This window comes from Phaethon lepturus, unplaced genomic scaffold, assembly GCF_000687285.1.
Source record: "Phaethon lepturus isolate BGI_N335 unplaced genomic scaffold, ASM68728v1 scaffold32933, whole genome shotgun sequence".
Classification (NCBI taxonomy): Eukaryota; Metazoa; Chordata; class Aves; order Phaethontiformes; family Phaethontidae; genus Phaethon; species Phaethon lepturus.
Window position 1 is genome coordinate 5,773 of NW_010527543.1, and position 21,911 is coordinate 27,683.

Here is a 21,911-nt window from a genome sequence, read left to right on the forward strand (position 1 = left end):
CCATTTGTACTGTCACGTGATAAATGCCCTCATGTCTTTTGCTGCAGGGCAAAGAATTTCAGACATTTCAGAACAGCTGGTATACAGTGACAGTAACAAAGTGAAAGTTAACAAAATGCCAGCATGACTGTAGAGCAGCAGCAGGGAATTCTGCTGTATCATTAGGATCTATAACTTGGTTCTTCTTTTCAGTGTTACAGAGAAATAATAAAGAGCATGCTGAGGCTAGAGGCAAGCAAGGAGAGGAGTCATCATCCATTCTCTAAATTTCTAAACCACTCAACTAATTTCTAAAGGAAACTCATACTTACGGGAATTCTTTGGTAGCCCTGGTCCGATGCTGATCTGCAGCACTTTATTACTTGGCTTGAGAATAGCTATATCTCCTTGGCCTTGCATGAATTGCACTTGTCGAGAACCAGCGCTACTCCAGGGCCCCCAGCTCTCCTTTTTCAGCTTCACTTCAAGTCTAATAGAAGCACATGAACACATAACCAAAAAAGCAGGAAGCATTTCCATGTCAAATCAGGACAGTATCACTTCACAGCAGATAACTTAGAAATAGAAATAAAAGAAGCTTAGACTGAGAATCTGTATTCCCCAAGTGACTTAGCTGACATAAGCCACCTGATTAAATCTCTCTCTCATGCTTTTTAAAATGCTGTTCTTAACTGATATTTCAACTTTCCTGGTAGAGCTACTCAAATGAAGTTTAGCAGGAGGGACAGTACAGTGAGCTTTGAGGAAAAATGTGCAAAGGTCTGAGTAAGAGATCTTAACTGCCATCAAACATCACTGCCTCTGCAGCAGACTCTCCTGGAGCAAGCTAGAGGGCTCTGTTCCTAAACATTCTTCTGTATCTACCATTAGATGTATGAATACATTAGATGCGTATATATATGTATATATATACACAGCATGTATTGCCAATATATGCTTTAGGAGTGGGCCTTGTGCATGTTCTGGGAGTAAACCTTTTTGCATACATATACTTCAGTCTTTCAAATTCAAATTTTTTTTCTGTGTACACATGTGTGGTAATAATCTCCTGTTACCTTTTATAGTTCTTCCACTTTTTTGAAGGGAATGAAATAAACATACAAAGCCAGGGCCTGTTGTTGCTAATCAGCTTAAAAGGTAGGCATATTAACAAAAGCACATGTTTGTGGGGATAGTTTCCAGCATGTCCTTAGAGGTGAAGTGCAGATCAAACATGTTCTAGGCTTTTCAGGCTTGTTTCTAACACATGTTCCCAATGTCATTTACTTAATGAGGCTCCTTTGGAATTACCCTCTCACCCTGCAGTTCTCTGTCCCTACAGCAAACCAGAATTTCAGATTGTTACCTTATGTCTCCAGAATTGTGTTTCAAACTCTTCTTCATGATTTTTCTACTCCTATGTCAAGGTTAAGGGACTAGGAAGAGGATGCTCCCTTCTCATGATGGGAAGCAGCAGCCAGCACAGAGATGAGGAGCTTGCACTACGGTTGCACATTCATTGTGCAATGACTGGCCTGGCCCTTGCTGTAGGGTCACAGCTCTGCCGGCACAGGGCTGCGCTGAAGCAGAAAGCTGCAGAGCCTTTGAGCCGGATCCCATGTTCAGTAAAATGAAGGCAACTTTTCTATGCATGTGCACAGTGGAAAGTGGCAGACGGCCCAGGTACCATCCTAACCTATTACTCTAATGAGCTAATCAGAAAGCCCGGTCTCCTTGCACATATAGATTTTTACACTGTGCTGCCTCTTGCACTCACTTATCTGCCTTGGCAGCAAGAACAAAGATAATGTATTCTTAAAAGCCCACTGAAAAAAACATAACTCACGTGTTGCTAAATTTCAGAGGTAGTTTTCTTTGTGTTTTCTCTTCGTATCGTTTTGATAAGAGGCTTAAAAACTCCGTTTTGAAGACTGACTCGAGCAAACTATCATATTCCTGTTCATGTAGAATGAAAACGTCATCCTGCATTGTGCTGGAAAGAAATCGCAGCATATGCCATTCAGATTAAAATTTCATCAGAAAATACAGCCAGCATTATAGTCACAGTTGCAGAGTGCTCATGGTTAATTTTTAAAAACATAAAGTCCAAGCAGCATTAATTAGAGAGTCTTGCTTTCTGAGAGCAGGCTTGGGTTTTTTTCATATATTCCATTATCAACTCCTGAAACAATTATTTTTGAGACAGGAATACTACTTCATCGTTTTACAGTAGTCACTGTTATCAAAAGAACATGTGCTATTAAAGGTACAATTAAAGTCCATCTCCAGTAATGGCAAAACTTGTGATTAAAGGTGAATTGGAAACTTGATGGTTACTAAAGTAAGACTGAAACACAAAGCAAGCTAGTTTGGAATGAAAGCTTTCAACTTTCCATTGGCTTTAGCTTGGACTGGTTTGGCACAGGAAAAAACACACGTCAGGATCCATTGCCACCTTTAGATCAACTCTTATTTACACCTGCTGAAGATGCTGCAAACCACTTCACAGGAAATGATACCCACATCAGTAATTTGCCAGTAATTTGACTTCTGCTCTTCCAGCATGCCCACAGTAAACACAGTTCTGTTGTGTCCTAGCCAGGATTACCATTGTTCCAGCATGCTTGTAATTTGTTTGTATGTGTATTGTTTTTCCCTATAACAGCATGCTGGCATACTTCCTAGCTGTAGCTACATTGGTGCCTATCTGCTTCTGCGTCTTCTCTACAAAGAGGTAGAAACAAAGCTTTCCAAACAAAACTGTAAGACCTGAAAATGGAGGCCATGGGTCCCTCCTTACTTCCTGACTTGAATAGCGTGTAAGCAACCATAGGATGCTGGTTCAATTTGCTGATCCCACAGTAAACTAACAGTATTTTGGCATTCACATTGGCATTGGATTTTAGAAGTGACAAGAAACCTCTAATTTCATGTGTGATTTCATAACCAGTTTAGATCAAGTTAACATTGCTGTGCTGTCAGAAAGGGCAGCCTTCCCTCTGCCCACCGCCCTTTTTGTTTATGCACATTTCTGTTCCTTCCCTTGTGCTAGAATCCATCCCCTGCCCTCTCCTGGTAGATAGATTGATTTTCTGCTTCCCATACTTTTCAATGTCTTATCCATATCGCCATGCAGCAACCTGAGTGCTAGCTAGTGTAGGAAAATGTGTGGCTGGGAGAAGAAACAGCGCAGGACTTTTGACAGCTGCGCAGAGCTGAGAATTGCTTAAACTTATCACAAAACCACTACCACATCGCCAGCATGCTGTTTCACAAAATGGTGCACAACCAATGAAGGAAAGGAGCACTGGTTAGATATAGGTAAGTATTCCTAGCAGAAAACGCGTGGCTCCTTTTGATGGCAGTTTAGTCTGCTGCAGGGAGGCTGAAGCCAAAGCTTCTCTGCTCTTTTGTCAATGTTGTTGGTCAACCTTCTGCTGCTATTACTAATATCAGAAAATACTATTTTATAACAGCAATTTATTTCAATACATTAGATACCACCTACTAAGTGAAAAAGGCAGTCTTAGTTTGCATTTCTCTCTGGAGAAATGGACTTTTGAAATCCTGTTGGATTTAGAATTAACATTCATTACAAGTTTTCATTACTGTTTTTCCTAACAGTATATGTAACACTGAAGTGTGAACATCTGCACTGCAGTGGTTAAGGCTGTGGAAAACCAGGCAGGTGGCTTTGGCAGCCAGGTAAAGGGCTAGCCAAAGTTACATACCTATCACTAAGAAACAGCTTCTTTCAATGGTTTGCATAGCGATACATCACACCAAAAAAGGTGCTGATAGCTCATCTAAATCTATGTATTGCTTTAACATTTTAGAGTAACTCCAAAAGTAAACTAATTATAGCACATAAGGAACTGAAAGAACATTCAGCTCGGAGACAAAATTGGATCTATTTGCCCTCATCACTGTTTTCTGATCCTAATTACCTGGCAATCAACAGCTTTCCACTCTGAGCATGCTCCTCCCTTTTCCTCTCCCAGCCAGTTTGCCTGATTGCTGTCTCTATAAATCTGGAAGGGGGAAGCAGGCCTAGCTTTCTGACCCTCACTTTTCATCTGGCTACTGGAGACCATGACTGCCTCTCCACACTGTGAGTACCTTTTTACGCAGAATTAAAAATAGCTTCATAGGACTGCTAGAGGTGCTCTTGACTGTCAGGTATGAAAATACAATTCTAACCTGCCTGAGACATTAGGTAAAGGATGAGTTTTACCACTGCCCGTTTTTCTAAAAATCTACCCACCACCTGTGCACTCCATAATCTCCTTTCAAATTCTGAAATCTTTCCCGTAGTTTGGAAAAGGGTGTGTGAAACTAAAACTTACCTAATTGGTACCAAAATAGCCATAAGAAATCTATAAAAAGAGAGTAAGAAGATGACCTCCTTTCCTATCATCAAGCAAATCTAGAGCCTCAGCAAGGGTCTGAATGAGATGTGTAAGAAAAGCCCAAGACCTACAGTAAATATTATCCAACCAGTGGTCCTATTTTTGCTCATTTGGCAGAGTCTGATTTCACAATACTGTTAAGATGTCCTGTGTCACTCCTTATCAGATAAATTATGAAGCTTGGTTATTTATTGTTACTAAAAACACAGTAACATTTCCATGAAAGGATGGGTTGTCATTCTCAGGGCCCTGAACAAATTCCAAGTTGGGCATTTGTACTTTAAATTGCAACTCCTTTAGTAACTTGAATTGTTATGTAGTGTTAATTGCTGTTAATACACGTCAATAGTGCTGATTATTCTGCCTTTATTGTGTATAAGTACGGCACACAGGTTTCTTGAAATACATTTTAAGTGGAAGGAGGAGAGAGGATAACTGGATTCTTGCATTGCTATCTAAACAATATCTCATTCTGTATCGTTTTAGTTAAAATTTAATAGTGCATGAAAAATAGAACAAATAAGAATTGAAACTTATGAAACTTTGAGACTGCAATACAGAAGAGTTAAATCCATTCTGGATAAGCCCACAAACAATGGTATTGCAATCATCTTCCTCCTGTGCAGAGGTTTGAGATTCACTTCAAAAACTAGTCAGAAATCAATTATCTTAGAGGTGTAGAAAATCTAAACTATAGGGACAACAAACTGGAATTTTGAAAACACATGAGAGAATGCAAGTTTAAGCTAACACATTTTTCCTTTGAGCTTGACGTCTGAAAAACTCTTTTGTTGTTTGGTTTTTTGGTGTGTTGTGTTGTGTGGGTTTTTTTGTGTGTGTCCTGCCCTCCCCCCTACAACACATAGTAGGTTAATACATGTACTACAAAAAGGCTACACCTCTAGTTTTACTACTTGGAGACTGTTAAATATTAAAAGCACTAACTCTTGTTACTGAGACAAGATTATCTCAGATTTGAAAGAAGCAGTAACTTTTACAGCCTCTGCAGTCAGAGCATTGTATTAGTACTGAGCCGCCTCAATACAGAGGTAAGAGGTCCCTTGATTAAGACCCATTTTGAACTCAGGCCATACTAACACGGTAACAGGGGAAAGCCCTCTTGCACCCACAGGTTCTTTAGGGTTTGGTTTTGGAAGAGTACCTGGACAGTTTGATAGCTTGTAATTCTGAATCTACTTTTAGCATATACAATCCCCAATGTTTTTTACAAGAAAATAAAATCCATCAGCTAAGTTCAAAACGTTATTAGACATAATGTAACATACGTATTTCCTTGGAACTAAGCACATTTGCCTTTGCTTCAGAAAGTTCTGTGGAACTGTTATTTACATGTGAGCAGAGTGTAACAGCTTTCACCAACTTGGCAGGCAGTCATCCTTTTAGCTGACTCAACGTGACTACGCCTTTGGAATGCTACTGGCCCAATTCTAGCGTCTGGCTGCAATCTGTTCAAGGTTTGCACAGCACACAGTCCGAACTTGGAGCACTAAAAGACAGGTTCCACTCTCATCTTTAGCCTAGATCTACTCCAGTTGCTTTGTTGCGATGTATAAAGATGTATGACGAATAAACCACAGGTTTTGAAAATGGTACTGTAAGCGGACTTATCTTGCAGACCTTTCCCTAATCTTGAAATGGCTGTGAAGAATTCTGCTAAAATGTGAAATCTGGTGGTTTTAAGTACTGGATAATGCCTGTGACAAGATTTCTGGCTATGCTAATGGGAATGTTTTATAAGCATATACTAAAAAAAACCCTTTGCAGTAGCTATTGCTACACAGTACTCAAGTGTAACTTGTATTCTGCTAAAATAGTAATTCATTTCAGTATTTGAAGTATGCTTGTGGCCCTGGATCGGTATTCTTTTGTATTAAATTACACTCAGCTACCACCTCTGATAAACTGCAATTAAGAAATGCAGAGGTATCCAGAGACTTTGTTCACTCATCTTTAAAGGGATGAAATGTTTTAGGCAAAAATCCACTGGTCTTGTGGGCAATTTCTTACTGGTTTTGCTCACCTAACTGGGTTTCTCAGCTCTGTGTGGACATCTCGGGTATGTCCTGCAATCTGGGGTTGGCTTGACATTCAGTCAACAGAAGTGATACCCAACTAGAAATAAAGGTTTTAGTAGGTCACCAGAGGGAGATCACCCCTTCAGGAAGCAGTGGACACGTACAAGGTGCAGTTCTATAAGCAAGAATTATTTCTGGGAAACAAGCTTGAGCCAAAACTTAATGGAACCTGCTTGTGCATGTGGATACATGCGTAAACGTTTGTGTGCTGGCTACAAACACAATCATCTATTGCTATAATGCACTTACTAGGGCTGGGAGTGAATATAAGGCTTCAGCTTGCTTGTAAACAAAGATTCAATTAATACAGCTTAAGAAATTCACCCTTCACCAACCAACTTATTTTTCCCCTGTCCTACACAAATTTCTACATCAATGGGAAGATATTTTCAAGGTACTGACCTTAGAGAAACAGAAAGAATCCTCTCCACTTCCATCCTTCGCTTTAAGACTTCCTTCACTTGGCCCTTCTCTGGACCCTGCTTTATCTTTTCACGCCCAATCAGGTATATGCACTTCGGAGTGAGGACAAGATCCCGCTTCACGCTCTGAAATACAAAATTGTCTGAAAATACATACCTAGGTGGAGATCACTAATGTGATGCTGTTCCAGAGATACAATGTACTGTGATTAGGGCAATACTGTTGTCTTTGGTTCAAGTGAAAAAATAACCTGATGCGATTAATCACATGACCTCAGAGTCAGATTGCACAGGACAGGAAAGTAGCTTTGTTTCCCATTTCCCAACTAATGTAGCTTTCTGCCCAGTAAATTCCGTAAAGCCTTCATCCTGGGACAGTAAGTTTGACAATGGCAATGTTCCGATCACAAGGGTGTAACTGCTTCCCTATGCATCTTTTTAGGTCAAAGACACGTTTTTCAAGCTGGTATCCCAGACACTATGACACTAACACGGTGGAGTTTCTGTTAAAGGACAGTAAAGACATCTGTAACTCCCTGGCAGAACTAATCATTAGCGCGTGTTACTCTTAAACCTACCTTAAACCGTCTGTCATATTTAGTTACGGTGTCTGCAAAATCAATCTTCTCCCGTTTGCCCACAAATTGGCGCAGCTCTGGATGGTCCTCCATGCCTATGTAATCTCCCACAAAATTCCTGTTAATGCTGTTCCGTCTTCTCTCTTTCTTGTTCAGCAATAAATCTGATGCTTAAATACCAAAAATAAACATTGATTTATAGCATTTACTTAGTTTTCTGAACTCCTGATCTGAAAGAGCTAACTGTTTCAAGGAGAACTTTTTGGGAAGAAATTGCTTCTAATATGGAAAAAACAGTGAAGCACTGCTACTAATCCTTTATGTAAGGATCCATGTAATTATTAAATCCATTCTTAATGAAATACACTGATGGCAAGCTCAACAGTTCTGATAAATCGGGAGCAATTCTGGAACTAAGGAATTTCTCACTCCTTGCTGGAAGTTAAAGATTAACTCTTCCAAACCCAGAATGTTGGTCATCACATAACCCAGGTCACACAAGCAACCTTAGGCATTAGTCCTTGGATTGATTTCTACCACCTACAGACCATCTAGGTCTTGTATAAATGTAGGAAGCTCTTCCTTTTTCACTTCCTGTGGAGCATCCCTGATCTCTGTCCTGCTCAGTCTGGCTTTGTTTTGAGAGCAGAACACTGGGTAGTCCAAGAAGTCCATGTATGCAGAGCAGCCAACCTCATCAGTGGTACCTTAGGGGTCCAACAATGTGCAGTCATTCCCAGACAGTCATCTGGAATGCAATGGTTTGCTCTACAGAGAACGAGAATAGTTCCTCCATCTCTTGTGGCACTCTTTCTGTTCCTGCAACCATGTGTCATCAGAAGTTGTGACCTACCTTCTTCTCTCATCTGTACGTATTTTTTCCTGGCCACATACTTCCTCCATGCCTTCTGGATGGCCCTGGCATACCCGTCGTATTTCCTCTCTCTCATCTCTTCTAACAAAAATAGCTGTACAAAGAGACAGTAGGGTGGGTCAAACATTTCACATGACAAGTTAAAAAAAAAAGCCAGATTTTACATTTGACAACTTTCCAGTGCATTTCACTCTAGATCCAAGCTGGTGCCTCTACCACAACTACGGGATCCGAGATCAGAATGTTACGGTAACCTTTTCTGGAAGAAATCTCTGATGCTTGAGTGGTTCTAGCTCTTACCAGTGTACCCATTAATCTTGATACCCAATGATGAAGGAAGGGGAATATGGATTCTCCCTGAAAGAGTCCACTGGTGCAACTCAAGGTTCTCCACTGGGCATCCATCCAGCCTCCATCTTCACATTTTCCAAAATTCCTATTTCTCTTGTCAGAATGTTACAATGTCTATGGGGATCTATGACCACAGATCTGCACTGTGGTCACATGCAACTTTCTTCCCTGTCTGATTTTCATACTCTCATGTCCATTGGCTCCATTCTTCCCCAGTAGTGAAGTTTGTCAGCTGGCTGCAGGATTAACACCTATGATCTTATATTTCAGTATGACATAGTAAGATTTTGGGGTCTAAAATGTTATCAGAATTCAAGAGGAAATGCTGATTTATCAAAACAGAAAAACAGAAATGGAAGCTGCATCCCCTTTTTTGAGAATTTCCCAGGTGCCACTAAAACATATGCAAACTTAATGCATTAGAACAACTTCGTAATCATTGTACGATACAGCGTATTTCACTATAGCCTTTTACATACTTTAGATTTAGTTAAGTATTTTCTTGCCTCATCAGAAACACAAGCATTTGGCTAACAATTATAGTACTAAATCAGTCCACTGCCATGACTGTCTATTATTATTTCCCTCTACTGTGTGTTAAATATTCATAAGGACTTTTCTTCTAGCTTTCAAGAGAGATAAAATTAGTAAAAAAAGGTATATCAAGAAGCAAACCTGGGCTTTAGGAGCCTTTGTTTGATTTGCTGCCCTAAACAATGCAAATCTAGAAAAATACCATTATTGATATTGATCTTAAAAAGGAAACTTGACTAATGCAAACCATTTCCGCAGAATCTCACTGGCTCTCGTACAGAGTTATTTATTCAGGTGTTTGAAGAAAATGTAAATAACGAAGCCTCCTTTCTGCCACTCATAAAACCTTATTTCACAGTTGGCAACCCTCCATCTATAGCAAAGTTGTTAAAAAAAAAAAATCTCTTCACAAACACACAAGCACTAGATAGGGTTTCAGCACACAGACGTGAGCGTTCTTGATGCAAACAGAGCCCACAGCTTCAGCAGGGGCATGATCTTGTGTATCTGAGGTTACAGTAACAATATTGATGCTGTCTCTCCTGAACACTCACCATTTACTTCTCTAACAGGAAGGCCAATTGCAAAATCTCTGATGACATCTACCTATTGATAGATGTTTTCATCTATCAATGAAAACACTGAGTTAAAATATGCTTCATAAGTTATAAAATAAAGTAACTGCATAAATTCTTTCCTAAAATATGTGTTATAAAGCCTCCCATCACACTCCTGAGCAAATCAAGTAATTTTCATCTGATTAAGCACAACAGGTGCTCTCTTTGGTGGTAGAAAGATGCATTTTCATTGATCGTCTAAAAGATTATTTTTCTCAAAAGTAATATAACCCTAGCCAATACTTTAGTAATGAGAGATGTTTGTCTTTAATACTGAGACACATGAATTGAGCTTTAGAACAGGACTGGCGGATGTTGCTTAAATTACTAATTCTGGTCCCTTGTAATTACAAGCAATTAAGTTGTCTGCATTAATTCAACTACATACTTCACCAGAATGTACTCACCACAACCCTATATTAACTTGAGGTCATCAGTAAAGGACTAAAAGTCACAACTGTAATGTCCTAAGAAGAGATATCAGACATCCACTAATGTCCAAGGCTATCACACCAACTTTGTAAGACAAAACTCCCCAATAATCTTAGGAAATAAATCGTGGCCTGTGCTACAGAGGAAGACAGTTAAAGTTCACACTTCCTCATAACTGGCTAAGTAGGATTAACGCTGTACTAGAATTTCCTGCTCTGCCAACACGCACCTAAGTATTCTAATAACTTACATCTTGAATGCTACATGCTTTATTACATAAACATGACTCTCAGATGGGAGGAATGTAAAGTCCCTGAGCAGAGATGATACTATCTTATCCTCATTATGGTAGAAACAACACAATTTCTATTACAACTCGGAGAAGTATTATCTTTTTCCCTTTAACAGAGATCTTCCGGTGTGATTGGGCACAGCAGTGTCATTGCCCGAATTACTGTTGCTGTGCAGAGCAAGAAGCATGTTTCTGGAAAAGAAAATGATAGTAATAGAAGTGTTCTACTTTTATTTTGACATGATTCTTGGTGCTTTACCTGCAGTTACCACCTAATGCTTAACTGCAAGGTATGCTATATAAACTAAGCCTAATTGCTTCTGATAAATAAGGAATACATGCTGCTGCGTAGAGCACAGTGTTTCCCTTGACAATTTTCCTGAATAGTGACGCAAGAAAACTTTTTCCCAACAGACTCTGTGCAGTTTAGCAGCCGCAGCAGCCTCGGGATGCTTCCTTAATGTCGTCTTTGAATGGGATTTCAAGCTGCAGTCATTCTGCAACATTGATTTGCTCAATGATGCATAACATATCCTTACTGTCACTGGGGGGCTATTCTACTTTCATCAGCAGTTCTTGTACTGAGGACCTATTTTCTTGGGCTAATGGTCTTACAATGTTTTCACATCATGATATCCCTTCAAATGACATAGATTCTCCAATGGAATGTCACCAGGTGCAGCCTGACACCAAAGCATCTACATATCCCATCTCCTCTTCTGGATGCATTTAACACTCCTCGTATTAGTGTCAAAATCACACAGGATCTTTACATACTGTGCCCGTCATAAAAGTGCCTAGAATACCTGTACAGCCTTGAGGCACCTGTGACAGACCTGCCCACCTTGACTTATATTCTTAGGTTTCTCCCACCTTATCATGCTCAACTTCTGAGTGGGCAGGCCTTTTATCTCAGCAAAACAGTTTCATATTTAAAGACTCATGTTCTGCCACACTTACAGACTCTGGAGCTTTGATGAAGACTTTGCACTTCCCAAGCTGGTATTGGTCAGGATCCATGTTGACTGACTGAAGCAGGTGGAGAACTCCTTGTTTCTCTTCTCCTTTCCAGGAAGGCCAGGTTGCTTTGGTTAGAATGGCATACCTTAAACACCAGAGAGAAAAGATTAAAACCTGACATCAAACAGCAGCAGCAGAATACCACTGATTCTTAGTCAGTATTACCCTGGGCGGGGAGGGCTGACAATTTCGGCAAGGACTTAGAGACACTATTAAGATGTTACTTGTTTAGCAAGACCAAACAACTGCACTGAGAAGGGCAACAGCATCCAGGAGTCTCCCATTTCCAGATGCTAAGTTATTGTTTGTAACTGCAGTAGTTAATTCCAGAAAGTTCTGCTGTGATCGCTTTAAGTCCAGGGCAAGGTTATTTGATAGCAATGATTTATGGTCCAGATTTAAGTACCTACACCCTTGGTATTCTAGATTCATTCCCAAACACGTGGCCAATTTCCCATTCAAGCCTTCTCTTTCTGTGTTATTCTTACAAAGGCCTTTCATATTTCTAAGCAAGTGGCCAGCTGATGCTCCTAAACCCACCTGTTCAACAGCTGGTAGCCATTCTTGGCTTTGTCCCAGAAAGCCTTTGGCTTGGCCTCTAGTACAAGAGGGAAGATACAGGGATGTTGGCCCTACCTGGAGGTGACACTGGGAACTGACCACACAAAGGGCTAGGAAGGAGGCAGGGAAGTGCTGTAATAACATGTCTTTGACAGAAAGAGGTGAGTAGTCTTCTGTCTCACCGTATTCCCTTTAAGCCTTGAAAATGAGGTGGATGCCAGGCTGCAGCCCCTTTTAAACCATCCACTTTTTCAGGCTTAACTTGGGCTTTTGGAACTGCCAGGCTGGAGTTACAAAGCTACCTTGTTCCACTGCCCACCAAGGAGCACTGATGGGCCTCAGCGTGTCTATGGATGAGTAACTTCTCTAGCAGCAGCTATTTGGACTGGTTTAACAATGATACTGGAGAAAAGCTAAATATATTGTGACAAATTTCTCCCCCAAATCCTTTATATTCTTTACTCTTAACAATTTTTTTAATCCCTTAAGAGTACTTGTGTTACATAAACTAAATCATGCTTATTAGTAAAACTATTCAACTAACAAAAAAAGTGATGAAGTATGAAGTTCAGTTTGTTGTAATTCTCAAGTTCTTGTTTCTTAAGATTTAGGCAACTCTAATCAAATGCTCTCAAAAATCAGAAGGAGTTGTTAGAAAATTCATTAAGGGAATGTTCGTTACTCATTCTTGTCATAGCTAAAATGTTATCCAGCCAGGAAGCAGAAACACTGTCATGCAACTTAAATAACAATCCCACACAAAGAAAAACAGCGAACGGTTAAAAAGGAATGTAGCACAAAACCCAAACACCTCTGAATAGCAAGTAGATGAAAAGAGAAAGCTAACTGATGAATAATTCAGTAGGGTCTACTGATGTTATCATGTTCACAGCTATTATTAGTTTAAAAATGGTCAGGTACTATGCACGATGGTGTTACAAAGTAGCTCCTGTACCATCTTAAATATAGAAGTATATTATACATAAGCTGTTTTCAGATGTGTACACTTACATATTTATGTAATTTCAGTATTATGGGATAAAGAGATGCAACATAGCAAGGAGTTGTAAGCTCAAGTAACTCCCAGCTTATTTAATTAACAGCCTCTTTTGCAGGTTCATCATGTACTGTCAACAGTATAGCTGTATAGGTGGGCCTAAGCAAGTCTGAATTTAAAGGAGCTGATGTTAATAAAGGCATTTGAAACTGCTACCTTCCACACAACAGAATTTTACACTCTATTTCAGCATGTTACAAATTCTTTCCTACATCTCCTGAGCCGTAAAGTAGGGCACAGGGAAAACATGACTGCAGACCTTTTAATGTAAGTAAAGCTCTCGCGTACAAACTAAGAATACATTTGAAATTCTCCTTTTTCATAAGCTGTAATTCACTTTATACGTTTTACTGATATGACAGGTCTACAGGGCAGAAGAAACAGGTTCTTCTACAACATGCACCAATTAAGCACTTCACGATTTTATAATGTGACAATTCTATCATTGTTCAGTGCTGTTTAGAAATGGCACTTTCCTCTAATGTACTTGTGCATGCTTCCCATTAAACTGGTCACGTCAATATCCATGTATCTACTTTTTTCCAGCTTGTGCAATTTGATCTTACAGAGTATTTCAGCACAAGCACTAAGTATGTTGCTAAAATGCCTCTGAAACAATTTCAAATCCTGACTGGCTCCCCTCAATTATCTCTTAGAAATTCACAGTAAGCAGTTAGGTCTCATGTCTAAATATGGGAGTATGGAGTTCAGTTTTCAGACTGGTTATGCTTTGAAACACATAGGCCTTTTCAGTGACTGTGGCTTTTTGCATGCAAATGTAAATTTTGAACATAAAAGTCTATTCAGCCCAGAAATCTCCACTTATATGGAGCTGCCAAGGAACTCCCAATGAAAACAAGTGTAGAAGCATGCATTTCCTCTCCATCCCATGCCTCAGCCCACTTTTACTCACGCTGACTCAAGGTGTCAGAACAGAGCTTGTTCTGGATGCTAGGGAACTGTGAATGGAAAGGTTGCAGGAGGAGTTTTATTCATAACAAAATGTTAAATTTTACAAGACTAACTTGAACAAACAGATTAATTCCATAAGGAATGGTTTCAGTTGCCTGTGGATCTCTACATATAAAGTGATGTATAGACATCTATTCACCTTCCAGAAGTACCACATAGCTCTCCTTTGTGCAGACCTCTCAGGCAGATTTTGAGACCCGCACAGCCCTCACAATCAGTGTTCAACAACTGTGGAGGCTAGTCTTAATATACATTATTAATCTGATGTTTTGTCTTGGCAACAGTCTGTGTTAAGTAATGCAATCTGAAGCATATTCATGTTCATATGTCTGGGCTTGAAGATCATGAAGAAAAAGGGGTTTAGAATTGTTCCATAATTAAAATTGAGTCCATACTTTTAAGATATTTTAGGTTTGTCTACTACTAGGTGATTACAACATTCTCTGTATTATCATGAAGTATTATCAGTGGCTTTGTTCTTTGCTGTCTGATTAACTCTACTCCATTCCTTGCAACAACAGATTGGGCTTTTTTGTTTTATGTTCTCCAATGTAACGCAAAGACTTCCAACAAAAGCTCATTTGTCATGTAATGCCCCAGTTTGGGGCTTTATTAGCTGTATGTCTCAATTTTCTAAAAAATAGAAGCTGAATGTTGTATAAATCTTGAAATTGCTCTTATTTAAGAGGATTTCATTAGCTAGTGGAGATAATTGATCATCTTAACAGCTGGTCCTAAGACACTGAAAGAAGGATTGGTCTTACATAGCTGTGACTTGCTTTCATTCAGGGAGCAGCTGCAGTGGTTTGAGTTGTAACCATTCCCAGCTGTTTTAACACCAGTGGAAGGATATAACCAGCAATTTAAGCTAAGGTTACTCTTTACATTTGAATATCAGGCATGTATTTCTTTACCTATCGTCTGTCATTGGGAAAGAAGAGTTGGGAGAATCAAAAGCTAGCAGCTAGACACTCAGATTCCAGGCTCTGCAGCTCGTAACTCTAAGTTCCCTTGACTCTTTCTAACTTTGAGGAAGCCTCTCATCGCACTACAAAAAGAAATGAGGTCTTAAGCAAGTCTACAGAAAAATGAAAAGACTTTCAAAGACACAAAGACAGTCTTAGAGACTTTCAAATCTCTGTGTAACCTAGATCATGAGCAAGGTAAATAGGGAAAAAGGAAAGGCTAAGTGGGAAAGGAGAAGTTCTCACAACTTGCAACTTGTTCTTGTTCTCATCATGTAAACAACTGTGCTGTAATACTTCAAAATGAGTATTACCCTACCTCTGCAAAAACTTCTTGAAAACCCGCCTGTAGGCATAACCAGCTCTTCTTACGCGAATGTTTTCTTTCAGACCCAAGTATTCCACTTGATGTTTTACCCTGTGGACAAAAGCAATGCAAGGTTTACAATTAATTTTATTTCCGAATAATTGTGGATTGAGGTATTCTTAAAAGTCTGTCTCATGTTTGAAGACTGCTGACTTTGAATCTATTCCTGCACACTCCCATACACACTGCATGGGAGGGCAAATATTCAAGGCAGGTAGACTGCATTACTGAAAAATATGTAGCAAGTTTACCCTTAGTGTTTTTTCTGAGTTTAACTTCCCATCTTCTAACTAATTTATGTATAATTTCTTAACTATTAGTACCCTTAAAAGGCCAAACAACTACTACCTCCACAACTATATAGCTGATATCCAAGGAAGTGGAAAAATTGGTTTGTGTTCTTTTATTGGGGGGTTTCACCTATGTTTTACATAGTTCAAACATCAACTGTAGGTTGTTCTGGGGAAAGGACCAAATCTGATGGCCGAGAAAAACACCAGATGCCACATGTTCATTACACAAAGAATCAGAAAGAAGCAAGCCAGGCCAGTATAGTCATGAAAAGCTAGGATTCCTCCTAATTTTACCATCCTGCAAAGGAAGGACTTGAGAATAGGCACAAGACTGGCCGAAGCGTGCCTGGTGCGCTTGTTCATGGCATACCTTAATTACAAACAAAATCTGAGCTGGTACCAGTCCTAAAGAAAGTGTTACTAGCTGTGGAGGGACTCTTGCCACACGTGTGAACTGAAACATCATTATCCCCACACCATTACAGTTCCCTCATACTAAACACATTCATTTAGGTTCTAAACAGGGAACAAATATGCCCCCATGAATCTCAACGCAGAAAAACAGCAAAAGAAAGAAGCTTCCTTCTGGCACCTTTTCTTCTTTCTGGAGCTGTAGTATGTTATTTAGTGTTCCTTCTTACATATCTTGCTAGTCTACTATTTAATGCTTGGAGACTTGATTTGAAGAATTTCAGTTCTCTTCCTTAACAATGTATACCTCTTGCAATTTTACTCTGCATTTCCTTAATTTCCTCATCTAGGTCATGTGGCTGGAAGCAGTGATGTCAGTTTTTAACTCTGAAATGTGGTGTTCAGGGGCGTCTGCTGCTGTTTTTTTATACAGCAAATTACAGAAGCTTTAGCTTTCAGTCAGAAATATAAGAGTTGTTAAGATTTTAGTCTTACTAGTTTCACACACAGTATATAAAAGAGCATTTCTTTACATATAAGAAAAAAAGTGAGCCTGTTAAGGAGGCATTTGATTTTGTTTTTTATTTACTAGATTTCTGATTTTACAGAAGATTTTTCGAATCCTGAAGAACTCTCAGATGTTATTTCTCTAGCTATTTTGAAATGTTAAATTTCAATATAAAGTGTATTGCCCATTGAGGTTTTTTCCTTTTTTTTGGTTAAGACATTCTTTTCACATGACTCATAGTATAAAGGGGAAAAAACTTTTGAAATCTCATGCTACGAATGACAAAAGCCCTTCAGTTACTTCTTCTTTTTAAAGACCACTTTTGAGAGGTATTTTACTGAACGATGAATGATACTGCTATTTTAGCTTATAATAAAGAATTTTGCAGATTTTAATCTTGCTGTGTTCAAGGAATAAAGTATATTTTGCTCCCACTCCAAGAATGCTGGTACAGTAGAAAGTTGGTGGACAAAAATACATTTTCCTGTTTATAGCTTTCCCTCCTATTCACATCTGGAATAATGCACTGGAGCAACAGTATTACTCCCATTTTCTTACTGTCCTGCCAGTATTAAGAGTCCAGCAACAGAGAATTTGAGACATTTTTCTGGTTTTCCTTTTCTTTCTGAGAAAAGGCACACTGAAAATCTCCCTCCAGGCATCAACCTCAAGCAGGTCAGGGTCTGGGAATTCAGCTAATGCAGCAATTTTGAATACAAGTCCAAGTGGCTGTGCCAGGACCTGAACAAAAACACGTTTCAAGAACTCCCTAATTTTTTTAATAACTACGGTATTACACAAGGTTTAGATATTACCCAAGGCCTATGTTTCAGTGCTAAATATTCTGGAATTATTCAACAGCAGTACAAAGCTGGAGTGTCATGGCTTCTGTGCGCATGAAATGAGAGAGGCTTTGTGAAGGTTTTTTTTCTTCCTTTTTCAGTAACATTTTCATTGTCTAGTGACTATTAATTATGCTATTAATAAGCAGATTAGATATATTTCTCCCACCACATTACTATGGCAGCATATGTAAGATACAGAATTACATGATCACAGAAGAAAACAAAATAACCCTAAACCGACATTCAGTGAAGTGTCACATAAACTCAGTTATGTTTTTTATTTCCCTCAACACAGAACTTTCTCACAGTAAAATCATGAAAAAATAAGTTTCAGTTGTCAGACACGTACAAATTTCTCTTCTCCAGAGACGTCACTAACTGCTACAGCATCTGTATCCTACGTGAGGTCCTAGGATAATATATGGGAAATCATAGTTTGAAATGGGAGAGAATGTTAGGGTTTTTAAACGGGGGTGAAGGATGACCATTATACAAACTACTCCCATTTATGTCTGAGTTGGATAGTATACAATCCTTTGTATCTCACTTGTTATCAGTAGCTTCTGCATTTTCTAAAAATCATCCTCATTATGGGCAAAGAAGAAGAAAGCTTGCCCATTTTTGCTCCAAAAAGGGTTCCCTGAGAGCTGGCTTTTTCTCAGGACCAGGAGTTTGTTTGTTCGGTTGGTTGGTTTCCTAGCAACACCTTCCACAATAACAGGCCTGTTTTCCCATATGTATACGATTGATTTTAAAAGCCCCTCAACTTATAAGTTTTAGACCTACTTTTTCCAGGATCACTTAGTTTCCTCCTGTGGACCCCAAAATGTGGTCCATTTGGTGGAAAGTGGAAAATTAAGTGCTGTATAGTAGGATCTCCAGGGGTGGAAAAGCTAGAGAAAGCAGGTCTACATTTTACTGCCAAGACCTAAATGACACTTTCAAGTGCAGTCCTAATTATGGCTTCTGTAAGTGCTCTACATCTGCATGTAATCGTGCTAGTCTGCATGCCAAATGGAAGGAAGTAAATTCTGGAGTGGTATTGATATGGTCAGGAATGCTTTTTATCGGACTTTGCAAGTTGTTTCACTGTGATGAATAAAACCGCTTGCTTTATCAGCGCTTTTACCAATACCAAAAGTACTTGGTATATAATAATAAACATTACTATCTGTATTAGGACCTCATACTGACCACCTCGTTGCAAAAAAGAAGAGTATCTTTTTTCAGATAATATGAAGATGCTATAACGCGTCATGAAGTTAAAGACGCCTTAAAACAGACGCGATAAACCAAACCAATTATCTAGACATCTCTTTAAAGTCTGTATAACCACCTGATATTGTATTTTAGTGACCTATTTTTAAAGAGCTGGCTAATGAAATTTAAAAGTCAAGTAGTAAAAAAGGAACCTTCTACGTTCTTGGCTACAGACTTTTTGGTAAGTTCGATACAATAAAAGCAGATACAGACATCCTGCTGGCTTGTTAGCTACCTGACAGAAGCTGTTTTCAAAGCATACAGCCAAAGTTAGGATTGATGTATAATGCATTTGGTATCCAAATTCTACATGGAAAGCTGAGTCTTTAATATACCAATTGTGTTACTGTTATGCAATTGTTGATTATTCATAACTGATAAGAGAAATCTAAGACTTGTATACACTAACCGCTGATTTAGACCAAATGACCACAGCTTATCTTCAAAGTTTAGGAGAGGTCATGCCAGATTTCATTTCTAAAGGTTTTAGAGTATCTAGTTCTGTTTGTCTGTAGGCTGTATAATTAACAAATTATGATTTTTTTGGTGGCTTTTTTTACTATTAATACCATTTCTCATCACATACTCTGCTTTTCCATACCTGCTCTCCTCCCAGTCTCGAGACTTCTTTGTTTCATTCGGTTTGATGCAACGGATGTAATGGGGTGTACACTTCATCAGGGTCCCAACAAGGTCATTTGCTTGTTTCTGTAAAATTGAGGGAAAACAATAGGATGTGAGCTGAACAGGGTAAATCCTGTGAGAGAATTCTCAGAATTATCAACCATCTACTGATGATTCAAGTTGACAGGATCCAGTTGACTTTGGTCTTTCTCCAGAACAACCAAAATGTCTTGGGATAATATGTAGCTCATGAAAAATGTATGAGTAAATAGAAGGCACTGCTATCTCCAGCTATATGATACATCTAAACTATTATATAAAAGATACGGAGTGACAAGGAATGCATCAGGTGAATTTGACTGTCAGGGTGAAGTATGAGGAAAGAGGTTGATAAAATATCGCTTTCCAAAGTCTGCAAGTGTGTAATGTTAAGTGTGTATTTTACAAAGAGGCTCAAAAAAGATGCTCGCCTTCTAACACTTGCTGCCTTATTCAATGCACATTACGGTCAGTGGAAAGCCTTCTGTTGACTTCAGTAGGCCTGGATCAGGCCCCACTGCATTTCTGCACTATAAAGAGACCAGCTATCTCTAGTTAATTGTAGGACATCAAGTGGCTGAGTGAAGGGGCTCATTCATTGTGCACATGCAAGTACTATTATCATGATCATCAACTGCTTGTTTGGAAAATTCACTGCTGTAAAATGCAGCTGAATAAAAACATCTAAGGAACAGTGATGCTGGGCAAACATGATTGTAACAGCTGAAACAATGCATCACTTTGCAATCAAGATACTCCTGATGTCTATCTTTAAAAGTGTATGGAGAAGAAAAACCAGCAAAGACTACTTTTTTTTTTCTTATTTAAGTATCCACACACCCCCATATATGCACACACTTAACACAGCAAAACTAGACATACTTTGATTTTACTGCCTGCAGTGGTAGGACGGCCCTTCTTGTCCACTTGAAGGTTTTCAGGAAACAGAGCCTTTATAAAAGGCCTAGGAAAGAATTAATAATATAGTGTTGGCACAGAAAGACAATTCAATGCACGAATGTCAAGGAATATGCTGTAGTTGTTGATAGTTGAGAGCAGAATATAAATAGCTATTTCTATTAATCTGGACTTACATCAAATCTATTTTAAAATTATTATTTTCCATGAGCTGGATTCCTCATAGAAACTCCTTGCTACTTTAGTGAGCCTCGGAAGACATGATACCAGACTTCTAGACTCGAAGAAACATGTACTTCTTAAAAACTAAGCATCATTTAATTAAAATACACAACAAAAAAATGATACTTTATCTGTTAAAACAGTGCCTGTTCTGAAAGAATGCCAAATTAGCGATAGCCTTGTTTGAGGCCAAGACAAATAGCTGTCGTTAATAATTTGGTTCTGACACTGCAGCACCTTATTTATTCAGATTTGCAGCAAAGGAAGGTCAATATAATGCAAGTGACACTGTTCTACTGCAGTGATGTTTTAGTTCCGTTTTTATACAAAGAAGTTCACAAGTTGTGAAGTAGAGAAGGCAGGCCCTCTGTATCCATCTGAACTAACACATTATTCCTAGCTTTAAGCAAGTTTTGCTTACGTACACATCACTGCTCTGCATGAGTTCAATCAAGTCCATGAAAAGAACATCCCGATTTCTCTCGCAGAATCCATCCATATCATAAGATACCTGGGCCAAGGTGGAAATCGATTGTTTGTGGTAAGTTGAGAACCCAATAATTAAAGAAAATTTAAATTCTGTCCTCATCAGTAGCTGTTCTGCACTTTTTGGTTAGTCTGGTATAACTTAAAGATACAATGATCGCTAAATCCTGGCATATATTAGTTAACTCTTTCACAACAAACATAAAGGAATTTCATCCATATATTTAAATCCAGTGACAAAGAGCTCTGTTATAGAGCTAGTGAATGGAATACAACACAAGTGAATATAACACTGAATTTTACTCCAGAAAAAGTTTTGCATAATAAGGGTTTACTGTTATTAACTATAACAGCAGGAAATCCTGAATAGTCTGAGACATATACCCAAAGAAGATACACTATTTTCCCAGTTTTATTGGTATATCATCACCTAAGTATCACTTTCACATCTGAAATTCTTTAAATTTACTGCTACAATAACCAGCAATTTAGAGTAAAATTAATAAAAGACTAAGGGCATTTATTTATTACATTTAATATTAAGTTCTGGTTAGTATCTTTGATAGCAGCAAGGCCCAGATGCATCTCTCCTAAGTAAGGGACGTATGTTAGGGCATATATGTTCTAAGCTCCCTACATGGTGAAAGGATGAGACTGTCTCCTGAGATAATCTTGCTATTTAAAATCAAAACTGCCCTCTACAGGGCTTCCCCCTTCCTTTCATTATTGTTTATTTTCTTTCTAAATTCATTACGCAGAATTCAGTGATGACTTTTAAC

General features: G+C 38.8%; 1 protein-coding gene across 1 annotated transcript in view; it reads right to left on the reverse strand.

The window, feature by feature from the left end:
• MYO1E (myosin IE) overlaps nucleotides 1–21,911 on the reverse strand; it is a gene marked incomplete at its 3' end in the record, with an annotated part of 53,520 nt that overhangs the window by 2,812 nt on the left and 28,797 nt on the right. The window contains exons 15-24 of the mRNA XM_010283422.1: nucleotides 21,072–21,157; nucleotides 20,389–20,470; nucleotides 19,445–19,551; nucleotides 15,479–15,577; nucleotides 11,545–11,689; nucleotides 8,338–8,452; nucleotides 7,485–7,654; nucleotides 6,887–7,032; nucleotides 1,826–1,972; nucleotides 312–469 (exon numbers count right to left, since the gene is read on the reverse strand). Of these exons, the coding sequence (XP_010281724.1) occupies nucleotides 312–469; nucleotides 1,826–1,972; nucleotides 6,887–7,032; nucleotides 7,485–7,654; nucleotides 8,338–8,452; nucleotides 11,545–11,689; nucleotides 15,479–15,577; nucleotides 19,445–19,551; nucleotides 20,389–20,470; nucleotides 21,072–21,157 (1,255 nt within the window). The remainder of the gene's footprint in view (nucleotides 1–311; nucleotides 470–1,825; nucleotides 1,973–6,886; nucleotides 7,033–7,484; nucleotides 7,655–8,337; nucleotides 8,453–11,544; nucleotides 11,690–15,478; nucleotides 15,578–19,444; nucleotides 19,552–20,388; nucleotides 20,471–21,071; nucleotides 21,158–21,911) is intronic.